At 37.7% G+C, this 23,968-nt stretch overlaps 4 protein-coding genes across 7 annotated transcripts in view; 2 read left to right on the top strand and 2 right to left on the bottom strand.

Annotated features, from left to right (window-relative positions):
* Positions 1–4,268: 4,268 nt before the first annotated feature.
* On the bottom strand, positions 4,269–10,133 carry LOC105230475 (ATP-binding cassette sub-family B member 6). 2 transcript variants are annotated; one of them, XM_011211258.3, is made up of 9 exons: positions 9,866–10,133; positions 9,695–9,798; positions 8,445–8,774; positions 8,173–8,372; positions 7,574–7,887; positions 7,106–7,510; positions 6,857–7,032; positions 6,234–6,783; positions 4,269–5,185 (listed from the first exon to the last, which is right to left on the bottom strand). In XM_011211258.3, exons 3-9 carry the CDS (start codon positions 8,739–8,741, stop codon positions 4,575–4,577), a joined length of 2,553 nt encoding a protein of 850 aa, XP_011209560.1. In that variant the 5' UTR covers positions 8,742–8,774; positions 9,695–9,798; positions 9,866–10,133; the 3' UTR covers positions 4,269–4,574. The 2 variants fall into 2 exon arrangements, with proteins under 2 accessions (XP_011209560.1, XP_029407901.1); XM_029552041.2 differs by lacking the exon at positions 9,695–9,798.
* A 1,295-nt stretch (positions 10,134–11,428) lies between these two features.
* Positions 11,429–23,968, bottom strand: part of LOC105230478 (atrial natriuretic peptide receptor 1) — a 107,305-nt gene continuing 94,765 nt past the window's right edge. For both annotated transcript variants that reach the window (XM_049448603.1, XM_011211263.4), the window contains 6 exons: positions 22,179–22,323; positions 21,688–22,114; positions 20,892–21,617; positions 20,578–20,742; positions 14,199–14,376; positions 11,429–14,129 (listed from right to left, as the gene is read on the bottom strand). In XM_049448603.1, the coding sequence (XP_049304560.1) occupies positions 12,239–14,129; positions 14,199–14,376; positions 20,578–20,742; positions 20,892–21,617; positions 21,688–22,114; positions 22,179–22,323 (3,532 nt within the window). In that variant the 3' untranslated portion in view covers positions 11,429–12,238. The remainder of the gene's footprint in view (positions 14,130–14,198; positions 14,377–20,577; positions 20,743–20,891; positions 21,618–21,687; positions 22,115–22,178; positions 22,324–23,968) is intronic.
* Positions 14,383–17,156, top strand: LOC105230477 (uncharacterized). Its single transcript, XM_011211262.4, has 3 exons — positions 14,383–16,331; positions 16,402–16,632; positions 16,709–17,156. The coding sequence occupies exons 1-3, from the start codon at positions 15,383–15,385 to the stop codon at positions 16,963–16,965; spliced, it is 1,437 nt and encodes a 478-aa protein (XP_011209564.2). The 5' UTR covers positions 14,383–15,382; the 3' UTR covers positions 16,966–17,156.
* On the top strand, positions 18,410–19,201 carry LOC105230476 (uncharacterized). 2 transcript variants are annotated; one of them, XM_011211261.4, is made up of 2 exons: positions 18,410–18,863; positions 18,932–19,201. In XM_011211261.4, the coding sequence occupies exons 1-2, from the start codon at positions 18,410–18,412 to the stop codon at positions 18,973–18,975; spliced, it is 498 nt and encodes a 165-aa protein (XP_011209563.2). In that variant the 3' UTR covers positions 18,976–19,201. The 2 variants fall into 2 exon arrangements, with proteins under 2 accessions (XP_011209563.2, XP_011209562.2); XM_011211260.4 differs by having other exon boundaries at positions 18,915–19,201.

Here is a 23,968-nt window from a genome sequence, read left to right as displayed (position 1 = left end):
CGTACTAAAGCGCTGCTTGACCGCAAGCTAGGAAGTAAGGGTGTTCGACTTGATGTTCGGCATTATTTTGTTTTTCTTTTTCGTAGATAAGACTGCAAGAGAAAAGAGCGCACACGCACACACTGACATGTCTATGTGTTTCCGTCTACATATGTATTCATGTAGAATATATACATACATAACGCTGCGTGTTAAATTTTTTCACTTACTGACTGGAATATATACTTATATGTATGTATGTATATTGGCGGCAAGATTTGTGTGGCTGCATATGTATGTACATGGGAATGTGTTAAAAGGAGCTGTGACATTTATGAATGAATGATATGCAAAAATGTGCATACGTGTGTCGGTGTGTGTTGCTGTTTGACTTTTGTACATGTAGATGTGCACCTTGATTTGTGTAAAAATCATGCTTTAGCACTTGTGCGATATGAATACAGTTAACATTCAGACAACTCCATTGAAATCCCTTTACTACCCTGTAGGAAATTTTGTTTTGGAGAATATATGAAGCGCACAATTGCAGTCGAATTGCTTAAAGAAAATAATTTAAATGTATTTTTGTAATCATTAAATTGTTTAAGTCAATTTAGGCGCGCCAATGATTAATTTGATCCAGCAAAGCTTGCAGTTCTTCCACTTACATTCCTTTGCAGGCCTGAAGATGAGTGCCCTGCAGTGCATATTTGTGTTTCGAAAATAGAAAAAGTCAAGCAGTGTTAAATCTGACGAAGAAGTTGGTTAAACGCTGGCGTTCCAATTCACGAGAAATATTGAGGAAAGCTTTTTGTGTTCTCTACAGTAACTTAAAATATTCATTTCAAGACCTGGGTAGCTAATCTTTGAAAACAATCTATCGGAAGCGAAAGATAAAATAACAAACATTAAGGACAAAATAATTTACAGGAAATATGAGGTCGGGAAAAGAAAGTGGTTGAATTTTTAAGAGTTAATAATGGCTTATCTCGATTTCCGGCAAATCTACGAGTCCTAGAGAAAAAAGTTTTATGGCAATGTTGTAGGTAATGTAAAGGTCTGTAACTTCTGCTTTAGCGTTTTTTCACACAAGTTCAAAATGTGTGTCACATATTCAAATAACAAGTTTAGGGTTTTTTTATTTTTTCCCCTTATATTGACGTAATCCCATATTTTCAATTAAAAGTTCAAACACAGAATGTATTCTTTCTATTTCCGTACTTCCGTTGCGTTTATAATCTCCTCATTCGACCAAAATTTCTGACTGACCTTTCAAGTTTGATTACATAGTTACCATTTCATGATGGACGAGTACTTTTTCTTCATTTAATTGGTAATCGGCATCGAATCTTACTAATAATGATACATGTTGTTGTTGTTGTGACAGAAGACATTCCTTAAGTAATTTGGAGGAGTGCTGCCGTGTTAGACAAAAATCCAGTTATGCAGACCCGACAGTCGTGGAAACGAATTACCCTAGCTCTATGGACGCTTTTGCCTTTCTCCATCAACAATATATTTCTCATGCGTTAGAGACGCCATGGGGTGGTGAGATTAAGCATTTATCGTAGCGCCCTCATTATTAAAAATTCTTCTAGTATTTTTCAATTACGTGGATTAAAAAATAAATAATTTCTTACCACATGGGGAAAATGTGAAGTACAAACGATTTTAAAAGAGCTTTTAGAAGAAAGTGAGTAGTCGTTGGGTAAGACAGAATTCGAAAGGAGCCTTCTTATAGTATGTTTGCGGGAATTAGTGTATAAGAATGTTCAATAAACTTCTGCAAAACCGTATATCATCATGAAACTTGAATCTTTAGATGATTTGCGAAAAAAAATCGTTTTAGAAAGACTGACTAATACGAGTACTCGCTGGTTGTGCGATCCGCTCAAGACATAAGTCTGAAGCATCTAAGGAAGAATTTTGTTAAATACAACTGAAAATATATTTCTTGCAAGGGTTCACGTTGCAAATGTTGAGCTTCATTTATTTGATGTATGAGTGTACGTAAATCAGCATTTACTCTCACTCTCAGTTATCTTCAGCCACTCGTTCACTTTGAAACAACTTCACATCTAATTGTACTCCTCATTACTGATTAAATATTTTTGCTCATTTTTTTGCAACGCCATTGACCTCAGTTATAGTCACAACGAGCCTAATTGAAGGGTTGTGTACACACGAAAAACCCAGTGAACAAAAAATGCTTAGGTCTAAGATGCACAAGTGATATGCATTCGAACAGACTTATTTTACATTACAAAGATCCGGCGTACTTCGCCACAGACTTCAGCATCTGCAAACATATATACTGTTAATACAACAGTACAAGTAGTTTTGGGGAGTACCATAGACACTAATTGGGGGAAGTTTACTTGTAAAATTCCATGTCATAACGACTAGTCTTTGTCTGATTGACATCGATCCGATAAAACTAATCATCCTGACAGACACTGCTTGCCGCTCGCGTCGAAGATAAAGAGAAAGAATCAATTGACTAATCGCTGTTCTGAAGATGCTTCAGATTTTTCAAGTTTAACCAAAACACCTTACCTTTCGAACCGATTCCAAAACGATACAAGTATCTACCCGAAAAACCTGGTAGCATCGTTCAAATGGTCGTGTCTTTAGGTAGTAAAAAACGATTAGCTAGTTAAAACATATTTAAGTAGTTTGAATTAATTAATACTCTAGAGGTGATCAGAAGAAAAGTGAGACTTTCTCTGCACCGGAAGGATCAAGTGGAGAAAAAGTTAGCTTCATATACTCTGCGGAAACACTTTTGCATACAGATTCAAACAGGGTTAGATCAAGCACTTGGGTCAGAATAACAGGCTTGGCCGGATAAAATCTGCGTCAATTCTGATAACTTAGAACAGGCTGTTGAGGAAATCGCCTCTCTTGACCCTATCGATAATAAGTATTGATGACAATGGCAGAATTAAGTTATCCATAGAAAATTCTTGCTCTTACTTTATTTATTTTAGAGCCTTCAAGGTAGGTGTAAAAGAAATTTTCCGCAATTTCTTCAAAAAACGAGATGCAGAGCTAAATAGCGAAGGTATATCATTGGTCTCAATAACCCAGCAACCGTTCTGTCGTTAGTTCTGCTTTCCCTAGAGTCTGCTTTGTCCGTAATGGTTAAGGAAGCGAGCAAATGGGTCTGGAGTGAACGAGAGTAAGACTAAATATCTCTTGTCATCAAACAAACACTCATCGCCCTCGCGAGTTGACTCCCACGGACTATGTAGGCAATTGAGAAGTAAAGTTCTTTCTCGACGAACAAAGACCAAACTCTACAAGACACTCATTATCCCCGTTCTGGTATAGGATGCAGAGGCATGGACGATGACATCTGAGGAGTTGGCGTTACGAGTTATAGAGAGAAAGGTTCTGTGGAAGATTTATGGTCCTTTGTGCATTCGCAACGGCGAATACGGCAGTCGATGGCAGGATAAAAATCGGTCAATAAGCACCAGTCCGGGTAAATTTTGATCTTGAGTGTATGTATGGTTTGTAAATATTATGTATATTAGCTAATTGAGAAAAATGGTCGGGTTATTCCCAAAAATTTTAAGCTATAATAGGAGCCAGAGATAAAATTGTAAATTAAATTATTTGGCATCCTGTTATCTTTATTTATGAGGGTTTTGTAATAAAAAAAAAAAGATAGAACCCTTGAGAGAGCGGTCCGTCAGGTTAGATCGGTCGGCTACTGCAATCTTTGATCGTGCTTTTCTCGAAACATTGTCTTCAAAGTCGGTGGGCTTGAGTTCGCAGAAACTAGTGAAGCGATCTTATTGAAAGTTTTCACATTTCTTCCTAACTGGATGACCTTATGATTGATCGAAAGAGTTCTCTTTTTCGATTACAACTATTTTTTCAAGCCAATTTGTGTTAAAAATTGGTCCTAAAATCAAACTGTTTTGTTTTCAACTTTATCAAAAATTATTAATATTTTTTCAAATCCTTCGATTAATTACGATCTATACTCAACAACCAGCCTAACTTACTTAAACTCACCAGATCTAACTATGCATATACATATACATATGTATACTACATAAACGGTATGAACTCGACCAAGCGAAACTCAACTTCCCCTAAACTCACCTCGTCTCTAAATACAACTAAACAGATATAACATTCACCGACATATTATTAAAATAAGTAAATATGTATTACTTATATGTATTACAAAGGACTAGAAGATCTATGTATGGCGTGACAGCCAGCCAGTAAAACCTCACCTAACCTATGTACTAATGAGTATAAAACGCAGAAAATTGAATTTTGTTATTTTTTTATTACTATTATATATATTTTAAGTAGCGTTTTGCTACATATCTCTAGATCTCTAGTTTTCATTGTATAAACCACAAACTGCCATACGCGTTACAGTTTAAATACATTCCATTACACCATTCATAACAATTTTATACACGTAAACAGGCCGACTCGTGTATGCCACATACAAACATGCATATTTTGAAAACAAAAAAATATATATAGTATATGGTTTGAAAAAATAAACACAGAAAAGTCTATAACCATTCATAAGCACTTGTAATTTTTTATCCGCCATAACGGCTTTAGCGCGCACCACCGTGCGCATGCCCGGCGCGCAGCATGGCACTAATGCCACTACCAGCGTCTTCCGTTGGAGGTTTGTCTTTCGTGTTAACATTCTTTTCTCCCTCTCCATCACTCTCCAAGTTCTTGAGCTGTTGCATCCACATCTCAGCGTAAACGCCATCCTTACGTTGCAGCAGCTCCTCATGTCGTCCACGTTCGGCGATGTTGCCATCCTTAAGCACGAGTATCTCATCGGCGTTTATGATTGTGGAGAGACGATGCGCAATTACAATTGTCGTGCGATTGGCGCAGACACGCGATAAGGCCGCTTGAATATTTCGTTCGGTATTGGTGTCGAGCGCCGACGTGGCCTCATCGAGCAGCACCAACACCGGCGCTTTGAGCAGCGTGCGCGCTATGGCAACACGTTGTTTCTCGCCACCGCTTAGACGTAAGCCCCGCTCACCCACTTTCGTTTCATAGCGTTCGGGGAAGCCCAAAATCCGTTCATGTATATCGGCCAGGCGCGCAGCCTCGTACACTTCATCGGCGCGTGCGCCAATTTTGCCATATTCAATGTTGTAGAAAATCGTGTTATTGAAGAGTACAGTGTCCTGGGGCACCACGCCTGCGCAAAGAAATTTGTAATTAGATTCAAAGAAATAAAAAAAGGTAAAAGAGGCTACATAAGAAATATCTGTAGATTTCAAGATGATTAAAATTAGGATTCGAAAAGAAGTCTTGGTTATTAAACGCAGCTACGAAGAAAATGTCTAAGCGAATGAGCTTCAGGAGAAAGTTCAACACAACCCTGAACAAGAAAAAATACTGGGGTGACTCCAGTTTAAACGAGTGTCTCAAAGAAACCGTCTCACGGTAGTTCGCCGATGTGGTTAGGGTTGTTGTAACGGGTACCTAATCCCCGTTAGGACGATAAGGATTAGATAAGTTGCTATCGACGTCATCCAACGGTAGGCCAGGAATTGTGCTGTTTCGACGGGGTTAGACTCCCTTCGGTCCTGAAGGGAGCGTTGATTTTTCGATGTCCTCAAGTAGCGTTGTGTGATTGACTGTGTCAAAAGCTTTTGAGGCTACGATGATTGTCTTCTCGTAGGGTGGTTTCTGGTTAAGACTCTGAACTATCTAGGTGCTTATAACGCTAAGTGCTGTGCACTTTTCGGAAGCCATGCTGGTGGTTTGCTATGCTCAGGTGGAGTGTGAGGATCGGGAGTAGCAAGGCCTCAAGTGCCTTCAATATTAGGGAGGAGAGTTATCGGACGATAGGACTCTTATTTGAAGACGGGTTTCCCAGATTTCAGTAGTGGGTCCACTCTCCCGATTTTCCACAAAAAGGGGAATTTGAAGAGTGGTCAGCGACAGGTTGAGGACCTTGAGGACATGGCTTACTCCCGTCGAGCATAGACGCTCAGCGTGTTAACTCCAGCAGGGCCAACGGATTTGGAAGATTTTGCCTTGTTGATGACACTCCTCATCTTACAGAGCAATTATTATAACGAAGTCATCCTTTGTTTTATTCAAGAATGACTTCAGGCAGTAGTATCACCTTAAGAGATCAAGTACTTGGGCATCGTGGCGTAGAAGAAAAGGAGATGGTTAGGAAATGAGGTGATTAGAAATGTGTCAAAAACTTAACTTAACTTATATTCTTAACTTACCAATTGCCTTTCTTAAACTCTGCTGCTGCACTAATTTGATATTCTGTCCATCGATTAGCACTGCACCGGATTGTACGTCATAGAAACGGAAGAGCAAACGTACAATTGTGCTTTTACCCGCGCCAGATGGTCCAACGATGGCGACAGTTTTACCCGGTGGCACGCTGAAGCTTACATTGCGCAATACAATCTTCTCGGGTGAGTAACCAAAAGTTACATTCGAGAATTCAATGCCCGCACCAGCGGTGATAAGTGGTGCAGCACCAGGTGCATCAAAAATTTCCTGATCCTCCTTCAACAGATCGAACATGTTCTCCATATCGACGAAATTCTTCTGTATAGCACGATAGTAGGTGCCAAACCAATTGAGCGGCATATAAAGATCCATAAGGTAGGTGAAGAAGAGTACAAAGTCACCGACGGTGAGCGTCTGATGATGCGCAACTAAATAGACACACAGCATTGAGCCGCAGAGCAAGCCGAGACAGAGTATAATATTTTGAGAGGTGTTAAGTAAGTTGAGTGTCAACATGGAGAGGAATTCTTCCTTCTAGAATTGGAAAAAGAATATATATATGTGTATTAATGAAATGTTAATTTAAATTTTTGGCATATATGGGTACCTGATATTTTACAATGGCCTGACGGTATTCCTCAACCTCATACTGTTCAGCGCCGTAATATTTTACAGTTTCGAAATTTAATAGCGAGTCAACACTGCGTGCGCGCTGAGCATTATCGGCCAAATTCATGCGACGCTGATACTTAGTGCGCCATTCGGTAACCAAAATAGTGGCCACTGAAAAAAATTCATATTTTTTAGGTTAAATAGGAAAATAAGTATATTTTTTTGTTCTTCCATCATTACTTACAAATATATAGAAACATTGTGAGAAACACAATCAGTCCAAACCACCAATTGAAAGCGTAGATAAAGAAAACCACAGCTACAAGCAAATCGACAATAGTGGGCGTAATCGAAAAGATAATGTAGTTTAATAAATTATTAATGGAGTCTGTGCCACGATCCATAACACGTAAAACTTCGCCAGTTTTGCGTTGCAGATGCCAACGCAGTGAGAGTTGATGCAAATGACTGAATAGATCGACTTCAATTTCTCTCGTTGTATACTGTTGTACGCGTATCCACAGAAAAGAACGTAAATTATTGAAAAGCCCCATAGTGCCAGTGCCACCGCCTTGTACAAAGGATAATGCAACATAGATAAGTACGAAATCCCAACGGAAGAGTATAGGCGGTATGGTGAGGCTGTCCACTGCAATCAGGAAATATGTATATTAAGAAATTTAATTATATAAGATTATTGTATACGACATACCCAGCTTTTTTCGATAGATTGGCAAAAATAGTTTAATAACACGTCCAGCAATTAGCAATAGTACACAGACAACAACAGATAATTGTAACATCACGTCTTTTTTAGGCCACATGTAGGGAAATAGTTTAGCCAATTTCTTAAAAGCATTGCGAAAAGCGGAACCCTGTTGTGTATTATTGTTGCTCGCATTGGATGGTTCATCGAGATGCACATAAGGCCGCATAATACCAGGTGCCTTAAGACCCAATATGAAAATCAATAGTGAGGTTATGAAGCGTGTAACGAATAAAGCCATTTCCACTTGATCTTTATTGCTATAAAAAGAAAAAAATGAATGAATGGAACATTAATTAAGTAAAAACGGGAAATTGTAAGAGATTTTACCATTTAGCGTATATATGTATGCAAAGCATACAAAAATATAATGTCGAGTAAGTGGTATAGAATGCCACTTAGTGTAGTTTATATTACAATCTAGAGCAAAATTTATAAGCCAATTTCCAAACTTAATTGTTATCAACTAATTAAGCATATATACACTTAATTCATGAATTAATTTGCATAATAAATATATTTATTGATTTCTCTTCAGTACTAACGTTTTAAGTGTGAACCACCAATCTTCATGTCGCAAATTTATGAATGCCAATGATTCATTGATAAAACCCAAAGTCCAAAATAGTAATAATATGAGGCCGTGACCTCGCGTCGGTAGTGATGGCAGCTGATAGAAGCGTTCCTTTAATATAACACAAACTGAGAAAGGATATGATATGCAAATAAGTACAGTTGAGAGTATCTAAAATTAAAAGAGCAAAATTTATACATATGCATATATAAAGAAACTAAAGTTTGTATACACAAAACTCACCATATATCCATAAACTGCATGATCCGGGTAGACACGTGCATTTAAGAGGAATCTTACTAATGCCAATATAGGAAAGAAGAATAATAGAAAGAGCTGCAAAGCGTATAAGCGCGATTTGGTGATATGCGTCGGATCATTGCGTGTGGCATATTTGCGATACATTAGTAGTTGTACGGTGCCCATGAGCAGCATAAAACCACTTGCCACCCCATTGCCAATTGTGTCCATAAAACAATGTGATATGCCATTGTTTATCCAAATTTGCGAAAATGTTACATTCGGCGGACAGTAGAGCATCTTGTTTTTTCGTGGTGTTGTTTTACTTAGATGCTGAAAGTATATGTGAAAATACTACAATGCTGTCTTCTTTATAAATATCATAAATAAATTAGTACATATTACACATAATTGGTGCAGTGTGTATTTATGTACAAATACGTGTGTAGATATAATTGTCGTTGAGCGCTTTGACGGACGTCAAATTGATAAGAAAAAATATACGGCGAATTGTGATTTTGCATTATTTGAATTATTGCAAAAGCAGCTAAGCTTAAATTACAACATAATTATTTCACAAGAAATATTTAGTTTGCAAAAATGACACGGTTACATGGGCGTTGACGATGACTTTTAGTTTTGTAATTAGTTAGGATATCTAAAGTTTTTGAATTCACGCCAACCACTTATACCATTAACATGTTAGGTAAAGTTTGCCACGAAGTTGGTAACAGCCAGAAAAAACGTCGGAGACCCCTTATCTTTTGTGTTTGTAAAGGGTATTAAAGCTAGCGTGTAACCAAAGTTAACTTTTTTTCTGTTTATATAAATTATAACATAAATTACTTTATGCGATAACTGCTTATCAGATCATACACGAAATGGATATTCAATAGATTTAATTATCATTTCATAGTGGAAGAATATTAATTTGTAGGCGACACGAAATGCAAAATAGGAATATGTACTTAATTAGCAAGTCTAATTTTGATCTACATGAGTTTAGTGACACACGTCTGCCCAGATAATTGATAATTGAAGCAGCAAACAAACAAACAATTGTTAGATTTTATTTCCATTGAAGTTTAACGTAAAACAACAATACGAATAAAAATTTGTTGTAAAATGTTGTTAAATACATATGTGTTATTTGTTATATTTATATACATAAATGTTTAATTTTTCTATTTGCGGTTATAAATGGTTGTTTATTTCCATAAATTGTCGAAGCTAAAGCAAGAACAAAGACATACCTATAAGTATTATTTCCTAGTTGCTCTAAACTGGACAAAATATTACTTCCGATTTTGTACACCGTCCGTTTTCAATCTAAACCATTTTTTGTGCCACAACCACACTGTAAAGATTGTTTAATAAATTATTGGTGCTTTAGTTTTAATTATGCAATTTTTGCATTTACGCACTTCAAATTTTACTTTTCGGAATGACTTTCAAATTACTCTGCGCCGGAGATTATTTTGTAGCGATTAGCATTACACCGATTTCATATATTAAGTTTATAACACTTGTAGCATATAACGTCACACAATATATTCTATATTAAAATATTGTTTTTAATTTTGTAATAGCAAATATTGAAATGTCTGCATAAACAATAACTTGGCTGCTTTAATTAAGGATAAAAATTCTTCCCCAATTTTCTTTGCCTGCACAGCTGACAGCAGTCAAATGTCAAATGCTTACTATTAGAGATGTGTAACTGTCATTGCAGAGATTTAAATCGGTACAAAACTTAAAAGATCTACATATAGCAAAAGTTGCTAAGAAGGCATGTATATCACAGTAAAAAACAATTAATTATATTTTACAACAAAATCAAAAAGTTATTTTTTTATTTATAACATATTTCACAAGTTTTTTGGTTCAACGTATATTCGACTACATGTATATCGGCTACTAAGCACCCTGTGAATTTGGTTTTCTTGTCAATCTGAGTTACCCTATACAAACTTAAGATATGTAAAACTAACGGAAAAGGAAACCATTTTCTTTTGTGTCGCGGTTGTTTCTTTTCGTTGAAGCCAATTTGATAAATTGAATAATATTTGGTGAAATTAATAACAGTTGAGCGAATAAATCAAAAATTGGCGGATACTAAGAATTAATTTAAATTTCCGTGTATTTAAATAATCGTGTGTCTTCTAAATGTGTGCGTTGTAAGAAAAATGTAAAACGGGGAAGAGTGTGTGTGGCTGTATAGTCGAAGTAAATGTAGTATGTGTTTCACAAAGTTGTTAAGAAATAAGAGCAAGTCCACTTTTTCAAGGTGTATAAAGTGAATAAATAAGTTTTATATTGTGAAAATGTGTTAAGTGTGTTCCCCTTCAAGTGTTTAAAGTTTTACTAAGTGTTTTGATGATACTTTAAAGCAAATTACCATAGCGTACCTTAATATATTCAGCGGTTTCTTAATTGCAGCGCAATGTAAGTAGTAGATTTACAAGCAAATATGTAGTATGTCATAACCAATACAAAATCATGTTATAATGTATTTGACTATGACATATATGTAGCCATACATACTTGTTTATTGTACTCTTGTTTATTTAAAAACCGTAAGTTAAAAGTAGTGTAATTTGAATTTCCACATATAAAAAAAGAGCATTAGTACTTAGTCCTGTCATAAATTCTGTTACAAAGTTTACAGCGCGTACTCTTCGCTTAAGCTTATTAACATTGGAAGTGGAAGCTAAAAAATATCTGTGTAAAGCCCAAGTGAAATTTTTGAAAATATGAGTTTCTCAAAAAACTTAATATTTCGAGAGTGTTTATTTACCGCATAATATTTCGTTTTTCCCAAAGATCTGTAGTTAATGACAAAAGGAGAAATGGTCGTGCTCGCGTGGTTTGAACTAATATTTTGGTTTTTTGACGATGCTGCATAATAAATAAATTAGGTGCGTAAGATAATCGTCTGTTTGTTATGATTTTGTAAACGAGTTGAAAATTGGAAATTAAATAATCAGTTTGATATTGAAAATAATTTGTTTGATGCTTTATTTTTTCAACTACACTTTCTTACAATATTTAAAATATATGTATTTATACGTATCATATACATGTATATATAAATATGTTTTTCTAAATATACTAGACAATAATTAAGTAAAAAAATAAATACAACTTAAAATGTAAATATATTTTCAAGATATTACTACAATTATTTGTTAAAAGTTTTTGAGAACAGCCACTGGATAAAGATGATTTTAAAACACGCTACAATTCTTTATATACTCTAAAGTTTAGTATATAAACAAAGAATTTAACTTACATGCTATTTGTGATGGTCGATTTAAGGACGTGATGAAATTATGTTTGTGTTTAAAATCTAACATTTTCAATATATTATTTTTGCTACATTTGTCGTACTATGCTGTTGGCATATTACATAACACTATACAACAGTAATTTGAAAACCTAATAAATGTTAAATTATTTTTTAAAACTAGTTTTTATTTATGAGTGAATATTTAGTTTTTTTGTTTGTAATAGCACTGAGTACAAGAATTTCTGTAATATTAGTTTACATGTGCAAATATTTTCAATTGCTCTGCGCCTCAGCCAAGTTATATTCAAGCATTTTAATACAAACAAGAGTTTAAAGTTCATTTATTTTTGAGAAATTTGTGATCACATTTCCACTTACTTATAAACCTGAAATCAGTTTCAAAGTACTTCCTGCACCTGTACATGTAGGCGTCCACTTAGTGAACATGAGTTGCAATACAATTGCATGATTGCTCTGCAGTTGTGAAATTCGTTGCTGAAATAATGATTTATACTAAATTATGAATTGATTTTCCCAATAACGGTTGCGCCACACTCCCTGCAGTAGGTGTGGCCACAGTTACAGCATTACCCACTACACTGGCACCCGTATTTGCTGCGTCAGCAGTACGTGCGCCCACGTGATTATCCATTGGCGGCACAGCTTTGCTGATAAGATGCAAATTCTTTGCATTATTTGCTTTTACAATGTTATTATAGCTATTATTGTTGCTTTTGCATACACTATCACAACCATTTTTAGTGAATACAACGCTATTTAGATTTTCGCCTTCCAACAAGCGTGCTTTACTACTATTCAACTGGTGATTTAATGGCAAATCAATGTCGTCTTCGTCATCATTAACGCCATCAGGCTTATAAATATTTGATTCACTATATGATTCATCAAGTGATGCGCGCCGAGGTAAAAGTTGTGTAGAAGTATTTGGCTCAGATCTGTCATTTATACCGCTATCTTGTGGTCCGTCATCTTTAATGCCTACTTGGAATTTGATGCGTTGCACATTTTGTAAGTGGTCGTTGTCGACACGTTCACTTGATACCAATGGTGAAATGCTTGGTGACGGCCTCGGGCGCACGCGTGCTAATGCCGGTGTTGTCGGATGTAGAATGCCGCTTAGATTGGAATTCGAGTTGGATTGCATTAGATGTGTAAAGCTGGTACGGTGGTTATTCGCTAAATTGTTATTGTGATTTTTTAGTGCACCTGATAGCGGTAAACGTAGATTGGCCAACTCGTTGTTGGCATCTTTACGTGGCTCACGCAGCGACCGACTACTGTAAATGTCGCCGTTGAGCCCATTTGTTAGCTTACCCATAGTCACTATGTGCTCTTTGTCTTCTTGTTGTTTGACATTATCCAGATAGTAATTGAAGTCCTCGGGTTTAAATTCGTTGCCATTCAATTTAGGTGATGATGACGAGATTTTGCGCTTCACACGCAAAGTCGGCGTTTTCGGTACGCTGCTGTGTTCGACTATTGTCGCTGGCGGTAACTGCTCACCCTCTGAGATCTCGGAATGTTGCTTTTGCAACATAACACTATAACGTTGCGGCGGATGTTTGAGTGAGGAACGCCGCCCGTGCAGCAACTGTTGTGCCGGCACTGTAGGTGACTCCGGTTTTGGTACTTCACCCTCGAGCCAATATGTGAGCATTTCGCCTTTACCCTTCATGGGCACATAACCCCGTTGTGTGGTTATGAATGTACCGAATTCGTCTAATGCCAATTTGGTATTTTGACTAATGTGTATACGTAGCGCTTCGCCATTTGATTCCATCCGTGACGCCGTATTCACCGTATCGCCGAAGAGACAATACCGCGGCATCTTTAGACCCACAACGCCAGCCACACAAGCGCCCGTGTGCAAGCCAATACGTAGCTTTAGTTGATCTTGCGGTCGATGGTGTATTCTAAATTTATGTACGGCGCCAAGTAGCGCCAGTGCTAAACGTGCAATTTCACGCGCATGCTGATTACCATTACGTATGGGCAAGCCGGAAACAACCATATAGGCATCGCCTATCGTTTCAACTTTGTAGACATCGAAATTCTCGACTATGGAATCGAAACAGGTGTAGAGATCGTTGAGAAATTGCACCACCTGCATGGGTGTGCTCTCGGCTGAGATGGCGGTGAAACCGACAATATCACTGAAGTAGATGGTGACCTGATCGAAGGTTTCGGCCACCACCGGTTGTCCGCTGATAAGCTGCGCTGCAACGCTCTGCGGTAGTAGTTGATACAGGAGCTTCTCGCATTTCTTTTTCTCCTCAATGTAGTCTTGTGTACGCTCTTCGACAAGCTCCTCCAGATTATTGGCATACAGTTCCATGCGTTTAAGCAGGTTGTCCACAATGTTTCCGGTCTCGTTGTCTCTGTGTGAATAAAATTTTTATATTTTTATAATTAAAATCTTAAAACATATGCTTTAAGTTTGTGCATACTTATTGATTCGACGTATGATTGATTTGAGTGCATTGAAGTCGGGACGTTCAAGCGGATCCTCAGCCCAGCACTTGATCATGAGGTTGTTAATATCAAGATATCCATCATGCTCATCGATATACGGACGAAATGGCGAAGATATATGTTCCGGATAAGCTTTGACTAGTTGAATAATTTCTGAAAAAAAAGAATATTATTGAAAGAAGATTAAGGTTCAATGGCTGTTTCTGTAGATGAGAATCAAGCTTGGACTATTGTAAACAGTCCATTGTGAAGCAGATCAGATCAGATCTTATAAGTCGATAAAGCGGTTTGAAGCTAATACAAATCTTATTGGATTCTTTATTAAAAAGTAGGTGTTGAGATGTTTCTAGACCTGCAAGACCTGAAGTCGCTCGACAGTAAGCAGATGATTTCATGTTTCGGGCCGATGATTGCCCACCAAACAATCCTGCTTCCAATCAGGCCGTGGAGTTCAATATCGCGTGTCATTCACCAGTCGAAATGCTCTAACGAATCATCGAAAATTGGACTCAATGGATGGCTCATCTGAGACGTTGCCGCGGCCAACATGTGAAAGCGATAATCCTCAAAAAATATATGCCAAAAAATGTTCTTTTGAATGATAATAAACATCCACCATTAAACTTAAATTTTCTGTGATTTTTCTTTAAAAAATAGGGACCCTCGAAATGAACCATCATAAAAACTTGATAACGCCTATTCGAAAGAAATTGTGCTACGTAAATCACAGAACCATTTCAGATTTAATTGAACTTGAACTTGAAAACAATGATGGCTCCACATTTGAAAATTCGAAGTTCACTCCGCTTCGCTGCCCAAAGGTTAAGATAAATATTATATAGATTTTTCGAACATCTTGTAACTTTTACATTCGTACACGCATTCGTTATCATTTTTTCTGACATATTTTATTTGAAATATTGGAAAAAAATGAAGTAAATATTTTATTACATTTATTTTAAAATTTATTTTGAAATCGTGAGGACTATCACTTCGGCAAACTAAGGCAATAAATACAAAGAAAATGTTATATCGTCTCTGAAAAATATACAACAATTGAAAGCGTCGCAAACACTACCAGCTCAGTTCTATAAACACCTAATACTCATTTATTGTTTAAAAGCATTAAGCGAAAAAGTTGCGAGAGTTTGTAGATGACATGTTAAAATGTAAATTGGAGAAGAGTAGCACTTCCTGCAATATAGACGACAACAAATACCAACTAATTACTAATGATCGTACGAGTACGATTACGCTTACTAATAAAAACGATGCAGATAACTGTACCACAGCTGCAAGTAGCACATCGCTGCTGGCGCAAAGAACGCATTCTCAAGAGTTGCAGAGATTTGTAGTGATACCAAAACCCAGAGTGTTAAATATTTGTGCATTAAATCCTAACAGAAAAGAGTTTGAAGTGCCGACGGGCTCGTTATACACGCCACAAGCCACAGAGCTATCAATACAAGCCGCTCGTGTGGACTTCAACAAATCGAAACATGAGAGACCACAATTTCTATATGAGCAGTATCCGCTCAAGCCAGCACTGCTGTACGATAGCCCTTTGAGCTTTGTACGCGATCCACTAAGTCGTTTAGATCAAATAGCTTACTTGCCGCAAAGCTCATTGCATTCCATCACTTCGGTTTTGCCTACTTGTCAATGTGCCCTAGAGCTTACGCCATACAATCTGCCAGAGTATCCGTCAAATGCGCAGAATTCACGTTTGATCAGTGGCGAGGAGGAATGCAGGTATAATGAAATTGCTAAAGCGGCGTGGAAAACGAGAGAGGCTTTTGCATCGACTGAGGACACATCCACGGAAAGTGTTTGTTCGACATGTCATCGTAAAGGATTCTTAGTACCGCATTCCTCACAATATTACACAGACCCAAACAATGAGCTCGTAGTAGAACCGAGTACGATGCGAGAAACCGACGATGCGGCTACGTTATCTGAAGTGTATAAAACCGCACGGCAGAGCATAGCCGATAACGAAAATCATTTGGAAAGAAAAGAATCATGCCTATTTCATAACCCGTGTTACCGTTATGAGACAAAAAATATAGTAGAGCCACCACTTGAACCAGTGATTTCCTCTGATAATTGTAAGTGCACTTAAAGCAGCTTTACATACATAACTTCATTAACTCAGCGAGAACTTAATTTCGTTGTTAGCTCGGCTGGCTATGTCCCTCGATTCGTACGAACTCGATTACTATAAATCGGTGCCAGTATTTGAAGTGTTGCCCACAAATAATTTTGAGGATTACTCTCATCAACCGGCGCTAAGACATATAGATTCACTGCTGCTTTATGCGAGATTCAAGCAAAAAAGACGAAAAGCACGCGATACTTTTGAGCTTGGCGAAGGAAAACCTTTACGGTTCATTGCATTTTTCGATGATGGTACGTTCGGTTAAACTTATCTACATATTTTATCTACGAGTACATCCATTTACTTATGCTAACTCTTTAACTTCAGCACAACTCGTTAAGAAGTCATCGGATGAGGACATTATTTTTGGTGGTGCTCATGGACTAAATTATAAACTACAATGTTGGGAGGAATCACGTATCGCTTGGTTGTCTGAGCTTGAACGTCGTCACGAGGTATACCGCCGACGTCAAAAACGTGCCGAGCTGCGTAAATTGAAACAGCAATCCGCACAAAGTTGTTCAGGCCAATGCTCACTTTGGTGTCAGCGACTACGGTCTTGGTTAGCGAAATGGAGAGGATAGAGGAAGCGAATGAAACGCTTATTTAGCCCAAAAAACACACATTTAAAGTTTACAGAAACCAAGATCGAAACAACAGCTGGAAAATTTCTGACTCATTTAGAAAAAACTATGTATTACTCTTATTTAATGGAGAACTTGAGTTGTAGTTGTTATAAAATTAAACTAAAAGGATTAGTGTTTCTCACGAACAAGCGCTGTTTTTTGGTACTTTTTTTTCTTCTTTTTTGTGATGTCTCGCGAATGAAGTTCACGCAAGTGAGGAAAGTTCTCTGATTACCGTTCACTTGGGAGTGACCAGAAACGATTCTTCTACATATAGCTCAAGATAAGGAAGCGAAGCAAGTGGTGATAACTTCTAAGTCGTAGATAATTTCGTCTGTCTTAGAACCAGTATTAACAGCAACAATAATGCCAGCCTCGAAATCCAACGCGGAATAGCTCTTGCCAACAAGTGCTACTTCGGACTGAGTAGGTAATTGAGAAGAATTCCTCTCTCGACGAATAAAAACCAAACTCCATAAGTCACTCATTATTCCCGACCTGCTATATGGTGCAGAGGCATGAACGATTGCAACATCTGATGAGTTGGCGTTACGAGTTTTTGTGAGAAAGGTTCCTGCGGAAAATTTATGGTCCTTTCCGCATTGTCCGCGGCGAATACCGCATTCGATGGAACGATAAGCTGTATGATATACTATATGCGACGACATTGTCATAGTTCAGCGAATTAAGACAGCGGCTACGCTGGCTAGGTTATGTCCTCCGAATGAATGAAAGAATTCGACGTAGTACCCGCCGAGGGAAGCAGAGAAAGTGGTCGACCTCCACTCCGTTGGAGAGATCAGGTGTAAAAGAACCTGGCTGCATTTAGTATCTCGAATTGGTGCCAAATTGTGAAAAGAAGAAACGACTGGCGTGCGTAAGCGGTGTCTACGCCAGTAAAGAAGAATATTTTGAAGGTAATTTCACAATATCACTCCGATAGAAACAAAAAATTGTAAGAGTCGTTTTCAACAACCACCGTTTGCCCATGCTCACTCGCTTCGATCACCACCGTTTTCACCTGTCGTAAGTTAACCACTTTTTATCGCCAGCAACCATCGGCTTTAGAAATGGATTGATTTTGCTGCGAATAGAATTTGTCGTGAACGATTATTCTCCTCGTTTTGAACATAAAATTTAGTTTTTCCAACACTAACCGAATACTATGCTTATCAATCTTTTGTTGACATATTTGAATGTATCGATTCATACGATATTATAGATTTTTGTGGTCCAATTTTTTATTGTCAATATGTTTGGAATTCTTTTTCGTCAATTTAAAATGCTATAAACTAATTGTTTAATACAAATTTTGAGTTTCGAAATATAAACAAGAAAGCAGTTTCGCCAAAATCCACAACTTTTCGGATTAACGCAAACTATACGGATACCAAATTCGATAATGTCGAAGCAACATCTAACGGCACCAAATGATATAAATGGAAAAGCAAAAGAGGAAAATAAAGTCAATACTCAAAACTCGAAATTTTCAAAGCCAAAACTTCAATATACATTCCATCAGCCGCATTTGTCTCAACCACCAACAGACTATATGTTTCTCGATGACAATCCAACGCTAAAGACTACACAACAACCGCAAACTACAACCAAAGTTGAGCCGAAGCCAGGAACAAATGTTAATTTACAACAGACGCCTAATAAGCAACGTCTTGAGAGTGGTGCTTCTCGCAAAGATTCCTACGACTTAAGTGCAGACAATCCGGTATTGTCTGTGAAGAGTAAACTGATGGAAGATTGGGAAGTGTGCCAAACGCAAGAAAAAGAATCGAATGAATCAGTAAGAGGTTCATTTGATCAGATGGAACAGTCTAGCCTTCGACGATGCTCGCTAGAAGGTAAGCATTTACATATGTATGTGCTGACGTGTATAATTAAACACTTTAAAGGTAAATTTATACCCCAGACAAACAATACACCGCCGAGCAAAACGAAAGCAACACTCATTGAACGCGGTTATTTGCTTTGGCAACTACAAAAAACAGATGACGTAGTCGATCATTTAGAAACGATCATGCAGCGGACAGTGGAACGAAAACCATTGAAAGCGGAATCAGAAAATACAACTCTGGAACGTAAAGTTTGAAACCACGAAAATTCAAAATGTATAAGTATTTCAGGAGTCAAAGGAAAGACACGATTTCGATTAAAATAAATATTATTAGTTATTATTTTTGAACATTAAGTATTTTTTTTAGATTTAACGACGAGGTTGAATCTAGCAGTAAATCTAAAAAAAAGTGAAAACAGTTTGCGGATTAAGAAAGACACCTCCGGCCGCATAGTAAGTAAGAAGAAGATATTTGTTTCTTGCCATTTAAAACGGCGGACTTGGATGGGATTGTTCCCATAATGATGCCGAAGCCTCATGGTTCCAAGGTTAGAAAAGTTATATAAGAACAGCATCCAACTTCCCTTCATACAGAGAAACTGGAAACGAGTCAAAGTGGTGTTCCTACTAAAATTGGCTGGAGGAAGCATGCAAGCAGAGAAGTGAAAGTAATAGCATGTTGATGGTATTAGGGATGTTTTCTTCTGCAATCAGTAATGTTATCAAAAAAGCGCGATGAAGGTTACCCTATGGGCCGCGCAGCGCCATCCTGAATCAGCTAAATACTTGTATAACTAAATCAGACTATATCCTCAATGAATGAAGAAGATGTATAGTAAGAGGGAAGGCTATTAACTCTATCTATACCGACGGGCCCATTGATGTCGACATCTTTACCAAAATCAGGAAGCATCTTCTAAGTCGAAGTGCTATATATCGAGAAGGCCTGTAAAGTACTATTAAATAATTACGGAAGAATACAGAAAGCAACCAGCCAGGCAGCATTGCTTGCCTTAGCGACATCACAGATTAATTCCAGCGTAGTCAAGAAATGAAGGAAGAGTTTAGGCTCACTGCCAGGACAATTCCACTTGTCCATAATTCTCGTTACAGACCACAGGAACATTTTCGGCAACGAAAAGGGAGATAAATTGGCAAGGCTAGGAGACTCTTTAGACGAATCTGAGGTGGAGCCAATACCATGCCCGCTTGGAACGATCATTGAACAAACTGCTCAGAGTAGATGGAACACAACAACAAGCTACAAGATATCAAAACAGTTACGGCACAAATATGACAGGAATAGAACCAAGGACCTACTATATAAGTTGAAAAATATCATTCTTCTCTTTCTCTATGAATATCCAGTTCTATTTCAAACCACAAACCCGATACAATAACTTAGGAGCCCATCAGGCATCAAGCTTCAATAGTTGTCTACAAAAATCATAACGGATATAAGTAGTTTCATTGAGAGCAACAAATGGTCTGAGCATAACAATGAAACGGAATAGTAAGATTATAAGGTGCGATAGTTCAAAATGGCGCATTCAGCGCTATTTGGTCCAAGATTTTATGTGTCAAGAAAGTCAAGGTCTTTTTTTATTCTTGCAACGGTTCCGCGACACAGTACAGATTTGCTAAAAATTACTTATCTAACATTTCGGAAAATAATGATCCGTCGCCTGGAGTATGGAAGTTTAGTATTTTTTCAAACTTACCTTTAGGTGATTTTTCTATTTCAGTCTTGCCTAAGTAAAATGGACCTTGTCTTGTACTGATTTCATGTACGATTATGCCAAAGGAATAAACGTCCCCCTTTTGTGTACCCTCTGGCGGACGATCATTGCCAATTTTCAACAATTCTGGCGCAGTCCAAAATAGTTCTGCAAGAAAGTGAAACTATATTAAGCATTTTAATTCAAAATTATATGAACCAAAAGGGAGAAAGAGGTAAATTCGGATGGAAATGATATTTATATTCAAAGGTGGGGAATATAAAATTTTTGGTCATAAAGGCGATTCATATACTTACTACTCCAATACGCATGACTATTGCAGTCCTCCACATCGTTTTCCACCGCTTCTGGTCGTTCCCGCTTTAGCGTATGCAAACCAAAATCGGTGATTTTTAAAACGAACCTGGAATCCACCACACAATTGGAGGATTTCAAATTGCCATGCGAACGTATAACCGAGTTATGTAGAAAATGCATGCCGCGCACAATATCATGCATTAATGATAATTTGATCATCCAGTCCAGCTGGAATTGTTCATTCTCCAGTATGTCCTGCAGTGAGCCCTTCGGACAGTATTCGGTGAGTAGGAAACGCTTCGGTGGATCCAAGCATGCGCCATAGAATTTCACCAAATGATCATGCTGCAGATCCTTCATACTTTTTAGTTCCAACATAAGCGAACGTGTCAAATTGATTTGACGATTTTCGATAGCCTTAATAGCTACTTCACAACCACGATACATACCGACCGGTATGAAGATTTGACGATCACCGCACAGCGAACGCAAGTCCTCGGACATGAGTGTCAGTTGCGAGCTATGCCGCACGAGCGAGTGAAAGGAGCCGCGTATACCGCGACCACCCAAATCTGGACAAACTAAATCACTAAGCGAAACCTTCCATGTCATAGAATTTATTTCCGCCTCTGATTTGTAGTGCCGGTAACCGAAGAAGAAACCGACAGTCATCAACACAACTACGACGCCGAGTATGATCGAGAGTATTGCATAACCGGGTAATGCTGCAGAGACAAAGAGTTAAAAATTATTATCGGCAAACTATTCACTACTATTCAAATCAACTATACTTACAATTATCGGGACACAGTGAGCCATCGTAACCACAAATCGGCGAGCTGGGTGGTGGTTCTTTGCGACCACCCGCCCAGTGTATTTCCTTGCCCGGCACAAAGTCCAAGCGGTTGTGTATGAAATCAGCAACAATTTCAAAACTGCCCGTATGCGGATTCATGTCCAGCAAGGAATACGCTGAGATACGATCGCCGTTGTTATCGATAGTGACATTACCGGTAATACCTTTGAAACTGCGGCCCCACATACGTCGTACCATATCGGTGCCATTTATAGGGCGAGTCAGCACCGTCGGATCCTCACGAATACTGTCATTGAGCGCTTTGGCATAGAGCAATACGCCATCGAAGAAGGATATTACAAAGGATGAGACATCCTCATTTTCCTGGAATGTGTAATTATATTTCTCCGTAGCGATGGTTTTGATCTAACAAAATAAAACGGATTATTATTTGGTTATGTAATTTTATGACAGGTTTTAGCAAATTTACCTTATTTGAAACTGTAGTGTATGCCTCATCATCCGGTTGTTTTGGCGTTAAAGTCAGTATAGCTGTATATGCCTTTCGTGCGCGTTCGTTATTTTCTTGTGTATCGTTTTTGTCATACCAAGGCCTCCAAGCAATGTGTGAAGCGCTTCAATGATAGAATAAAATGAAAAATTTAATTATTAACTATTAAAATTAATAAAAATATATTAATATATATTTTTGGTGAAACGAAGACAGCCATTAAAAGTTAAGAAGATATCAAAATACTATATATAAATATAATAAGTACACCATATTGTCCATATATACCGGGTTTTCCAATAAGAGTGACCAAGTCGTATATTATGAATAGCACGTTCAATATTGGCTTATAAAGTCTGGTTTATTGCTAAAGACCAATGAGTTTAAATAACCTTATAAAAAGTACTCTAATGGTGTTAATTCCCAACTGCTTGGCGGCCACTCAATGTCACAAATTCTTGAAATAATCAAATCTCCACACTTTTCTCGCACTAATTTGGTTGTTGCACGTGCTGTGTGGCACATGTCTAGTTGGAACCAGATATTGTCAGGATAAATATCTTCCACTTGGGGCCATAAAAAGGACCGATGATTCCACCAAACCAAAAACCACACAAAACTGTCAATTTATGTGAATCTAAGAGTTGTTCATCAATAATTTGTGGATTTTTTTTCACCAGAATGGAGACTTCTGTTTGTTTGTTGCGCCACTCAGATGAAAGTAAGCCCCATCGGAGAAAATGATTATCTTTAAAAAATCGTTATATTTTTAAATGCAAATACAAATCATTGCAAAAATTCTACAAAAATATGCGGAGAGTAACAAAAGGTTTCAAGACGGGAGTATACTCTTGTAGATCCTCCAGAAGTGATTTAGCGAGTGATGCCCAGAGCAAACTAAAATTATGGAGGGAACCTTTTTCAGCCTGCTTAATGGCAGTGAAAGCAAAACGCCAGGAGATGGCGATGGAGCAGAAAAGTATTAACACCAGAAAATAACGTCAACCTTGAAAGAATAACTCTTGACAACAAAAACGAAACTCTATAAGTCACTTATTATTCCCGTCCATTTATATGGTGTAGAGACACAACGATGACAACATCTGATGAGTCGACGTAACAAGTTTTTGGTAGAAAGGTTCTGTGGAAGATTTATGGCCCTTTGCGCATTGGTCCCGGGGAAACCAGAGGAAGGGGAGGACCAGGTGGAGAAGGACCTGGCTTCGCTTGGAATCTCCAATTAGCGCAAAGCAGCGAAAAGGAAGAAAGACTGGCGCTCTGTTGTAAACTCGGCTATAACCGCGTAAGCGATGTCTACGCCAATAAAGAAGAAAAATTTGTAGACATTGTTCTTGCGTATATCTTTCTACGATGAAATTGAAAACATTACTGAATACAGTTCATAACATTTAAAGTGGCCGGAGCGGCACTTGGAAATCATATCATCCCTATTGGAAAACCTTGTACTGTATGTACGTATAAACGCTGGTGTCTTATTGACTAACATATCTAAATTATCGAAACTTCATCATTGATCTCATTCGTCTAAACTAACTGGAGTATATTATTGACTTTGCTTTCTTGTCAATTAGATTCGAGTTCACAATGATTACCCAAGAAATATCAATAGCTTAACAATTTATATACAACATTGGCAATAAAAAGTACATAAATCGATCACGTGCTTTATTTATATTCTTTTTGCTGTCATACACAATAGTAAGTATGTCGGTAAACTATGCCACAGCCAGAAAAATCCCCGTATCTTA

Source organism: Bactrocera dorsalis, chromosome 2, assembly GCF_023373825.1.
Source record: "Bactrocera dorsalis isolate Fly_Bdor chromosome 2, ASM2337382v1, whole genome shotgun sequence".
NCBI classification, from domain to species: Eukaryota; Metazoa; Arthropoda; class Insecta; order Diptera; family Tephritidae; genus Bactrocera; species Bactrocera dorsalis.
This window is presented reverse-complemented; position numbering and strand designations above follow the sequence as displayed.

Bases quoted from the DNA above. Each gene is read 5' to 3' on its own strand.
- LOC105230475 (XM_011211258.3), bottom strand. From the start codon at position 8,741: ATGCTCTACTGTCCGCCGAATGTAACATTTTCGCAAATTTGGATAAAC. The intron at 6,784-6,856 runs GTACCCATATAT...TTCCAATTCTAG, and splicing joins AGGCCATTGTAAAATATCAG to AAGGAAGAATTCCTCTCCAT. The intron at 5,186-6,233 runs GTAAGTTAAGAA...TTCTTTGCGCAG, and splicing joins GAGTTTAAGAAAGGCAATTG to GCGTGGTGCCCCAGGACACT.
- LOC105230477 (XM_011211262.4), top strand. From the start codon at position 15,383: ATGTTAAAATGTAAATTGGAGAAGAGTAGCACTTCCTGCAATATAGAC. The intron at 16,332-16,401 runs GTAAGTGCACTT...TTTCGTTGTTAG, and splicing joins AGTGATTTCCTCTGATAATT to CTCGGCTGGCTATGTCCCTC. The intron at 16,633-16,708 runs GTACGTTCGGTT...CTTTAACTTCAG, and splicing joins CATTGCATTTTTCGATGATG to CACAACTCGTTAAGAAGTCA.
- LOC105230476 (XM_011211260.4), top strand. From the start codon at position 18,410: ATGTCGAAGCAACATCTAACGGCACCAAATGATATAAATGGAAAAGCA. The intron at 18,864-18,914 runs GTAAGCATTTAC...AACACTTTAAAG, and splicing joins TCGACGATGCTCGCTAGAAG to GTAAATTTATACCCCAGACA.